General features: G+C 36.0%; 1 protein-coding gene across 2 annotated transcripts; it reads left to right on the forward strand.

The window, feature by feature from the left end:
- The first annotated feature begins 1118 nt into the window (after window positions 1–1118).
- Window positions 1119–10099, forward strand: LOC114481670 (annexin A4-like). 2 transcript variants are annotated; one of them, XM_028476655.1, is made up of 15 exons: window positions 1119–1251; window positions 3210–3609; window positions 3718–3749; window positions 3916–4059; window positions 5236–5323; window positions 5452–5546; window positions 5647–5760; window positions 5921–6011; window positions 6565–6644; window positions 7534–7590; window positions 7666–7759; window positions 7900–7995; window positions 8668–8726; window positions 8861–8983; window positions 9065–10099. In XM_028476655.1, exons 2-15 carry the CDS (start codon window positions 3219–3221, stop codon window positions 9122–9124), a joined length of 1524 nt encoding a protein of 507 aa, XP_028332456.1. In that variant the 5' UTR covers window positions 1119–1251; window positions 3210–3218; the 3' UTR covers window positions 9125–10099. The 2 variants fall into 2 exon arrangements, with proteins under 2 accessions (XP_028332456.1, XP_028332457.1); XM_028476656.1 differs by having other exon boundaries at window positions 1125–1256.
- The last annotated feature ends 364 nt before the right edge of the window (window positions 10100–10463 follow it).

Raw genomic sequence — 10463 nt, forward strand, 5'->3', positions numbered from 1 at the left:
ATCATAACTTTTGCTTTAAATTATTATTTTATTTTTCATATTTATTTATTTATTTTGGGAATGGGTTTCCTTAGATTTCACATATAAGCTATTTCTAAAATTTGTTTTTGAAACGTGTTAATTTTGGGGTTTAGGTGAGCCTTAAAGTCATTAGCACATACAATAACCAGATTAATGAATGTTATGGAATAATTATTGTTTATCGTGCGTTTGTGAGTTTGGGTATCAATAACAAATAAACTTGATATTTTGAGTTTTTATTTATTTATTTCTTTTTAAACACTTTGTTGGCAACAACATATTACAACAAGACAGGCGTTGTAAATACTTATCTTAAGATTTGATAGTGCTTCATTTTTACTTGACTTTAGCACTTGCTGCCACTTAGTGGTTGTTGATGAAACTGTGAACTATTTATTTATTTATTTCTAGCAATTTAATAGAAACAGAAAAGCTTCCCTAGTATGTGTACATACTGTATATGTTTCTATTTGTAGCCTACATGGCTCATGACATGACATGTATTAACATAAATATTGTAGATTGGGGTGGGATGAAGTGACACTTGAGAATGTTATAGAATAAATTTGTGGGACGTAATCTGGAACCGTGGAAAAGGCGCCAGTCCATCATAGACATGCTATATTTATTTACTAACAATAGAAACATGCCTATTATATGACAATGAGACAAAATAAATTAACTATTATAGTTGCTATATTTTGGATTTGTTGTTTTTAAAGAATTTAAATGAGAAAATTATGGCCTATATTTAATAAATGCCACGTTGAATGGTTTTCTGACTGCTGGGTAAAGATGTCTAATTGGCAGCACGCAAGTTTAAACAACTGTAATCTCAGCAACATTTAATATGTTTAAAAATGTAATTTGGTAAGTTGTTAAAATGATAAACTATTGACGCTTAAATGTTTTAATTTGATTTTTGTAATTTTGTAAATAAAAAAATTAATGTCTTTTAAAAAATACTTGCAAATGAAATAAATGAATAAATAAATATAAATAAACACGTAAATAAATTAAACGTCTGTTTCGACATTAGTATATTTAAAAGCATATCCCTGGTTCTGACGGGATGCAGCGCCCCCTGCAGGCTGGGCGTAGAGCAGCAGTTGGTCTGTGGGTGGAACGAGTAAAGGTTGCTGACGGAAACAACACCGACCGAGGACACACCCACACCCCGGGATTCATTCTCCTCCGCTCGCCTCTTCCTGAATTTCACTTCTGCATTTGGTAAGGTAAGTTTTATTCCACTCCATAATGTTGATTAATGACCATTTTCTCATGTACAGTGACTTTTTGTCGCTATTTGGATACGGTTTCTCTGCTGCTTCACGGTCTTTTTGGAGGAATGTAGACTATTAGCCTCGCCTGATTAGAAAAGATAGGCTGTGTTAAGCAGCCTAACGGTCACGTTCCACAACAGCTTTACACGCTTAAGAAAAGTCTCTTTGTCAATGTTATAACCCTGTTAATAAATGTGATATAGTTGTAGCGCAATTTTCTCTTCATGTCTGTGATTTGATGCTAAATGCTAATCAGCAACTTTACGGCAAAACTGTTACGTAACGCTAACGGAATGGGAGGTCGGTGAGATGTCACAATAACACTTTTTATGACTCCTCCCCCCTATACTTTTAGTGTATGTTACATTATTTACCATATTACGTATATTTATATTCACACACAGCCAGGGAACATGCATTAAAATTAAAATTATTTTTATTGGGTTCTGTAAAAAAAATAATTTTTAGATTGTTCCTCCTAATCTCCTGTGCTTGTTGAATGTAATTTTTTTTCAATTATTATTAATTTGTTTATTAGGAGATATAACAACAGTTTTCTATTGTGTACATAATTTTCAAACAAATACACACGTAACTCATTACAACAACAAATTAATTCTTTTGTAATTATCTATCTATCTATCTATAAAGCAAGGAATCTCTGTCTGTCTGTCTGTGTGTGGCTCAAATATATCTGCTGTTCAGGGACAGACAGAGCTGAGACTTTCAACATGGCTGCTGCTTGGTTCAAAAGTGTGCAACGTTGGATTTGTTTGGACTGCAATGATACCGTTAATGAATTATTTTATAAAATTGTCTTAAATGCCAGGAATAAATAGTTGCTTCCTGCTAAAGATAGTCGCTCTAACAACTATTACAATAATAAACTTGGTGATATTACAGCCTGTGCAGTAGTAAGGGGACGCATTTTCTCCATCTCTGGGTTTTAGTATCAAACATCCGGTGAAGCCTGTTTCGTTTGCTGATCTTTGTGTGTGTTTCATAATTCCATGTGTCTGTGGTAATGTCTGCATGTTTATGCCTCCGTCCTTCCACTCTTTTCAATAGATCCATGTCTTTTAAGGCTCTTATTATTATTATGTTGGATCTAGTCCGGGTGTCCATGTTGGATTATGTCGTCACCGAATGCATCATCGCCGCAAAACGGCCGGAATAAACTTAAAGCGGCTTTAAGTGTTTTTAACTGTTTACAAGAAAGAGGAATTATTTAATTTGGAATTAATAATGGAATAAACCAGCCACCTAATTCGGAATTAAGTTAGCATTAGAAATTAGGTGTTTACAAGGTCAGGTTAAAGAGGAATTCACTTTCATTTCACTTTAAAGAGTAAATAAAGCTCCCATGTAAATGTGGCCATTTTTTATGTCAGAATGTCAATCAATCTCATTCAAAACATTTGCACAAAAGCAGCTTCTGGCTTTAAGTGCTGGGACATCTTCACTTAAAAGCTGAATAGCAGTCTGGTCGTCTAGTTAAGTTTATTAGAATTCCTCATGTGATACATCATGGGTAAAGTCAAAGCATTGTCCTAACATTTAGTGAGATGTGGATGTTTGACTCATATCATTAACAAAGAAGGATGAAGAATAACCATGTGACATGAATATGATTTAGAAACTATGTTTATTCTTAATCATTCAAACATGATTCTCTGTGAATCACACCAATTAGTGTTGAAAAATGTATTTACAAAAAATTACATTATAGTTTTTCATTAGAAATGTATTGGAAATTGCTTTAATTGAGCTGTTTTTCTAATTTTGTGTCGACTGTTTGCTGCAACAACCTGATTGATTGTTTTTCATTTGAAACAGATGATTTTTATGTTTTTGTTGTTGTTTTTTATTATGTACAGTCATTTTTATACTTAATATCACCTCCAGGTTCTTAAGATGAGCTACCCTGGATACCCTCCAAACACTGGTGGATACCCTCCCCAGCCGGGGGCTTACCCACCACAAGCGGGCGGCTACCCACCCCAGGCAGGCGGCTACCCACCCCAAGCAGGCGGCTACCCACCCCAAGCAGGTGGACACCCCCCTCAGGGTGGCGGTTACCCCGGTGCAGCAGGGGGCTACCCTTCAGCAGGCGGCTACCCCCCGCAGGGTGGCGGTTACCCTGCTCCAGCTGGTGGATACCCTCCTCAGGCAGGGGGATACCCACAACAGCCTGGAGGATTCCCTCCCCAGGCAGGTGGGTACCCACAACAGCCTGGAGGATTCCCTCCCCAGGCAGGCGGATACCCACAACAGCCTGGAGCGAGTGGCTTTCCTGCCATGCAAGGTGAGGCAACAACCCCTCCCCCCCTCTGAAAGACAAATGAAGTGATTTTTTTTCTGTAGATAATTTATGATTTCAATGGTGAGTGCTATGCTAATGTTGTCTTTGTAGGTGGAGGTTGGGGTGGAGCACCAGGAGGCTACGTACGTTTACCTCCTTTACTAACACTATATGAACCGACTGAATGTTACTCACTTGTTTTTCTAGTTTCTCTGATCTTCATCAGCCATAAATACACACACTACATGGTTTCAATAGTTGTGTTTGTCACTGTGAGCGACGCTCCTCACAGCTGTCCTTCATTGACAGCCAGGAGGAGCTCCACAGGGATATCCAGGGGGCCCCGCCCCTGGTCAGCCCACGCCAAATTTCCCAGGAGCCCCAGCAACCAACCCTTCAATGCCTGCATATGGAAGTGGAGTCCCATCCCACCCACAGGCTCCTCCCATTTCGGTAAAGCCCACTTTTGTTTGACTAAGGTGTGTTCCTATATGAAGCGTGGGGCCACTGTTGACTTACTATAGACATATTATGAAAGTGTGGTGGATAGATGTCTAGCAAAAAGAGCAAATACAGAAATGTGTAAACTCTGAAATGGAAAATGACTCCTACTTTAGTATAGTGTATTAGTAATACAGGTAGAACATTTAGTAGACCAGTAAATTAAACTGTGCAGTTCAGTTCAATATAAATGTATTAGTGCAATATTGGAAAAAAAAGATGACAGACAATCAATAATCTCACAGATAAATACTTTAATACATAAAAAGCAGGAATGACAAAAAATTAAAATATATTGTTTAAACTATTATCCTTATTATCCTACTTCTAGACCAGTGTTTGTCAAAAGGAGGTACGCAATGGCATTACAGGGGGTACTTGAGAGAGTGTTGAAAATGACAATTGAAAACATAAAAAAATGGGGTTTTATTATGTTTATTATTAGTTAGAAATGATAATCATTCTAAATATTACCAGCAACTCAGAAAACAACAAGACAAACACACAAAATAAGAGAAAAATATACTGAATAATGAAAATAACAGGCAAACAACAACAAAATATACAAAATGACCTTGATTAGATCATGAACTGAAAATAAGGATCAGTGTTGGTTCCACATCAGGAGGGAGATGACAGGAAATGATGAAAACTATGGAAATAAATCTATTCTGGAAACACTAAATACTGTTTCATTCCACTAGGTAAATAGTTAGATTCTTAAAAATGTGTGTTATCACTCATTAATTCTATTATTATGTTTTATAGTTGTTTTTTTTACAGAATACAGAGCAAAATGTGTTTGACGGACATAAGGGGGTACTTGGATTCAAAAGTTAGAGAGAGGGGTACTAGAGCAAAAAAATGTTGAGACTCACTGTTCTAGACAGAAACAACTCAGGATTAGCAACAAGTTCCCAGTTCTTCTCCACATTCCTAACCTTGTAAAGCTGACAAAGGTCATCTAGGATCAGGGACAAACCACTTTATGACACTTCCAGAGGATTGGACCACTCGTGTCCACCGCTATAAATCGTGCATGACTTCTCATAAAGCTCAGAGAACACATTTGGAGCTACATGATATATTATTTATATTTAATAATAATTATCTTGCACTGATTCACAGAAAGGCTACAGGGGGTCTATTAAAGATTATCCAGGAGCGGACCCACTCAGGGATGTTGAAGTTCTCCGAAAAGCTATGAAGGGTTTTGGTCAGTATATGCTGTTTATTAAGCAAATATATTAAATCTATAATCACTGTGCTAATTCCTAGACACAGATTTTTCCTGTTCAGTCTGTGTTTATTATATGGATTTTGACATGCAAACATTTTGAACAGGCACTGATGAAAACGCCATCATTGAACTGTTGGGAAATCGTTCAAGAAAGCAAAGGGTTCCACTGGTGGCAGCCTACAAAACCACTTATGGAAAGGTACATTTGTTAAATAATGTGTAATACCTAATAAACATTTGACATATTGTCATTCAACACTTTTTTTGATTAAATAAATGTTTACAATATTTTTTTTTAGGATTTAAAACATGACTTGAAGTCGGAACTCACCGGAAACTTTGAGAAGCTTGTCCTTGCCATGTTGATGAGCCAGTCAGCGTTTGATGCGTATGAACTCAGAGAGGCCATAAAGGTTGGATGTTCAGTTAATACGTCTGATAATAATACATGTACACCTGCAGTCATTTGACAGGAAAACAAGAAAAAGATTCTAAATTTACTGTTTAACTTTCCAAAGATAATCAACGTTTCATCCAAATGTCTTTTTATTTTTATTTATTTTTTCCTCAAAGGGTGCTGGAACGGATGAAGCTTGTCTCATTGAGATTTTGGCATCCCGCTCCAATGCCGAAATTATTGAAATTAATAAAATTTACAAATCAGGTGAGTTCTGACGCAGCTACCAATCCTGATATGTTTCATTGTTTCATGTATAGCTGCATTTTTTAATGATCAACTAATAGCATAAAATGTCAGGGTTTTAAACAAACAAACACATAAACTTGTATTGTTAAATATCTGTCTATAAATACAAGGAACGTCTGCGTGTGTGTTTGTGGAGCGCACATGTATTTGCAGAAAAAGTGTTTCCGTGGCGCTTTTGCGACACCTTTCAATATGGAAATGTCTGAAATTCCTCCTCATGAAAGTGTCAAAACCTTTTTGTGATATTTGAGTGTTTTTTCTAAATTTGGGTGTTCCCATTACTGGATTTTATTGCGCGTTTTAGATTTTACGCATTTCTGAGGGTAATGGAAACACAGATAATGTCTAGCATTGGAACTCTAAAATGGAGGTGCAAGAGATTTTTAATATTCACGTTAAATGTGAATATTTTGTACTGTTTTTTTTTTTCACTGTCCAGGTATTAATGTGGTAACTGCAATATGTAGCATTTAAAATAAAACGTAAATCCTGGTTGCACGTTTCTTTTCAGAGTATGGAAAAACCCTGGAGGATGCCATCACCAGTGATACCTCGGGTCATTTCCGTCGGCTGCTGGTGTCCCTCTCTCAGGTACCGTCCCCACAGAGTTTTTAATAATCCCAGGATCCTGAACAGGATAAGCGGGTGCAGAGTAGATGATTTTTCAGTTACATTTTCAATTACCCATGTAATTCAGGATTACAGTTACCAACATTTTTTACAGTAACAATTAAATTACAATTATTTTTTATCCTCAGAAAGTCAATTACATTTACGTTCTCAAGCTCAAATACAATTAATCACAATTACTAAGCCTGAAATAAATTACTTAATAAAAGTTAACAGGGTCCCCGTGTATCTTTAAAATGTCTTAAAAGTCATAAAAATCATGAATCTAAATATAAGGCCTTAATTGTCATTAAAATATTAACACATAATAAATATGATTTTATGATTGTAATTAGTTTCACATTTCAAAATAAATGTTAACATAATGTATAAACAACATGAGAAAATGTAAATGTAACATAAATTTCCTTTCCAACATAGATTTGTCTTAATTACTTTTCTTAATGGTTTTTATTTTTTGTATTGTTGTTGTTTTATAGATTTCTGGATATTTTTGTAGTTCTTTTGTGTTTTTGGAGTGATTCAGATTATTTTAGTCTGTTTTTTTCTGTATTTCACGGTTCTGTGTATTGTTGTGTTTACGTTGCACGTCTGCTCTAGAGAAAAATGTTTTTTTTGTAGAATTTTCATGGCAATTACAATTACAAAGTTAATTATCTGAACTCAACTACAATTTAATTATGATAACGACAGTAACAGATGTTTAAAAGTACAATTAAAATGACATCATGATTGTAATGAATTATCAATTATGCCATTACAAGTATATTTGACCCCCACCCTGGATGATTGGTTGACTGATTGAGTTTAGATGCACAGCCCAGTGTTGACTTCCTGTTTTTTTTTTCAGGGGAATCGTGATGAAAGGGAAACTGTTGACATCGCTCTGGCCAAACAGGATGCCCAGGTACTCATGTGATCTGTTTCTACCGTTTCATTTTTTAACTAAACACAAGCTGATTCTTCTTTATCTCTGCCTAAGAAACTCTACGCTGCAGGAGAAAATAAAGTGGGAACGGACGAGTCCCAGTTTAATGCTATTCTGTGCGCACGCAGCAAGCCTCACCTCCGCGCTGGTGTGTAGGATTTTACATCTTACCTCAAATAATTTAGGTTTTTTTTCCCCTTTGTCTACATAGATAATTCAAAAATGTCAATTTCGTCATTTTACTAAAGTGTTTCTTTCTTTCTTTCTTTCTTTCTTTCTTTCTTTCAGTCTTTCTGGAGTACCAACAGATGTGTGGCCGGGACATTGAGAAGAGTATCTGCAGGGAAATGTCTGGCAATGTGGAGTCAGGCATGGTGGCTGTGGGTAAGTTCACTGATCTATATCTTATTATTTAATCCAGACTGAAGTTTAACCCTTTAACACCACGCGTGAGCGCGTGCAGCCTCTTGTGGCACTTTACTGTATAGCTTGTGGGGAGGGAGGGCGGACGGAGGCGTTGAAGTAAAATCCCTTCGCTTCATTCTGATACAGTCAGATGACGTGTGACGACCTTGAGTAGATCTGGTTCCAAAAAAAAGTTCCAGGTGGCGGTGACCTCAAAATACTGTCGGATAAACCTAATAAGATAGAAGCAGGTCGCTGATGAAGAAAAAACAGACTGTGTTCACTGGGCGGGGCCTATAATGTCACCGGAAAATCATTCGCTATTTTCTTTGCCATCACATTCTAAATGCTGTATCTTGACTATTTTTCAATGGATTTTCATCAAACGTCCATAAATGACCTACCATTGGGTTACCGACTCCAGCCACTTCTTTAGAACCTACGACGCTGCCTACGGCTTTAATTATATATTCTAATCTAATGGATACAAATATGTAGGAGTAACTCATGTAAAAGTCTTTATTGAATTCGGAATCAAATGATGTAATAATTTATTTGATATAATAATCATTTTCAACAGCATTTGTTTTGAATATTATTTACCAATATTTATTCATGGTAATTAATACCTATTTCTTTTTTCTTTCTTAGTTAAATGTATCAAAAACACTCCAGCCTACTTTGCAGAAAGGCTGCATAAGGCCATGCAGGTAAACATGTTATTTATTATCTAAATTCATTGTAATCATCCTCTTTCTTCTTCTTCTGAATCAAAAATGATTGAGTTTCAAAGGAGAAGGCAGTTAGTTAGTTAATGTTTCTGCTTTTATGTGTTTCTTATCAGGGGGCAGGAACAAAGGACCGGACCTTGATCCGCATCATGGTGACCCGCTCTGAGGTGGACATGTTGGACATCAGGCAGGAGTATGTGAGGACCTATGGGAAGTCCCTGTACACTCACATCTCTGTAAGTCTCTACTTTTACATTTAACATTTAAACGAGAAGAATATGCAAAGTACCTTTTTTATCTTTTTTTTTCTTTCTCAGGGCGACACCTCTGGAGATTACAAGAAGCTGCTGCTGAAGCTGTGTGGCGGCAATGACTGAAAAACAAAGCCTCCAGGTGGACATTCAATCCGTCCACACTGATAGTATCGTATATCAGCTCTGATGCATGCTGTCGGCTTCTTTATTTTTTTGTGACTACAGTGAATCAATTCTAATTTTATATATTTTATGTAGAATTATTAGATTCCCTTTATGATTAATACACCAGCATTTCAAAGAAATCTGATTACCTTTGTCCTATTTGATGCAAAAGTTATAGTTTGATAATTCAATGCTTAAGAAAAGTTAGAATACACTACTGTTAGTGTAAGATTTGATAATAGCAAATCTAAGATGTTCTGATAAGTGGACACAGATAGAAACATTTATAATAAAGCAAACATATGTCGTTTACATATCTAGATAACTTGCTTACTGAAATATGCAAGCGTTAGCATTTTGTTTATGAATTTACATTTTTGTTTAGATATAGGTTAGTAAGGTTTTCTAATTTAAACACTGTCACTGTTTCTGTAACACATTTTTTATTAAGCTTTTGAATGTAACATTTCAACACATTTTGCATTTTGCCAATAAAGACTAAAAAAATCACTAATAGATTAAAGTCTATGCAAATGAAGTCATAAACATTTATATACATCGCTGTGCTGAGGAACCAAAGTCATATCTTGTTGTGCCTTTTGCAAGAGCTTATCTCAACATATATCTCAATATATATTTCAGTAGTTTTTAATCTGTTGATGATCTATATTTAAGCTTGTATGACAAAAAAGTAAAATAAATAGTAATTGTGCTATATTTGCCTCTGCTGTTACATTCATTGCCAGTAGGGGGCTCCTGGTCCACATTAAGTCTCATTTTTTTAATATTCTCAACCTCTGTGATTCATGTGCACACTGACTAAAGTTTTTCTTTAATATCCTGCACTAACCAAATATATATATATAAACAATATTCAATAGATGCCTTCTGAATACAAGGTTCTTCTCATTTCAATAAAACTAAAGTATTTCACCACATTTAAGGTTGTCTTTATGAAATGGGATCATCTGTTTTGCATGATACATCGACTGTGATTTATTTATTTTTTTGGTCTGTGAGCCGTTGCACAAAGAACGATTTGCATTTCAAAGCCAGTCTCATTTGCACCACCTTGCTCTCAACCCCCATCCCCCTTTTATTCTCAGTATCCCGAGCAGCCCTCTCATGTTAGGAGGTGCAAGTAATATTGCTTATATAAGTGAACTATGTGCCTGTCCTTCTGTGTTATCAGAGAGGCAGGAGGGTAAAGGGTGTTCAGGTGCACAGAAGCTATAAATAGTGTCCTTTGGAGACTTGGATGTCCTAAAGTCTTCTTCTTGTTGTGCTCACTGGCTTC

This window comes from Gouania willdenowi, chromosome 19 (genome assembly GCF_900634775.1).
Source record: "Gouania willdenowi chromosome 19, fGouWil2.1, whole genome shotgun sequence".
Taxonomy (NCBI): domain Eukaryota; kingdom Metazoa; phylum Chordata; class Actinopteri; order Blenniiformes; family Gobiesocidae; genus Gouania; species Gouania willdenowi.

What these genes read in the sequence shown, in the direction of transcription:
- LOC114481670 (XM_028476655.1), top strand. Translation starts at nt 3,219, where the DNA reads ATGAGCTACCCTGGATACCCTCCAAACACTGGTGGATACCCTCCCCAG. An exon ending in TAATAAAATTTACAAATCAG is followed by an intron (nt 6,012 to 6,564) that starts GTGAGTTCTGAC and finishes GTTTCTTTTCAG; the next exon opens with AGTATGGAAAAACCCTGGAG. An exon ending in CAAGCCTCACCTCCGCGCTG is followed by an intron (nt 7,760 to 7,899) that starts GTGTGTAGGATT and finishes TCTTTCTTTCAG; the next exon opens with TCTTTCTGGAGTACCAACAG.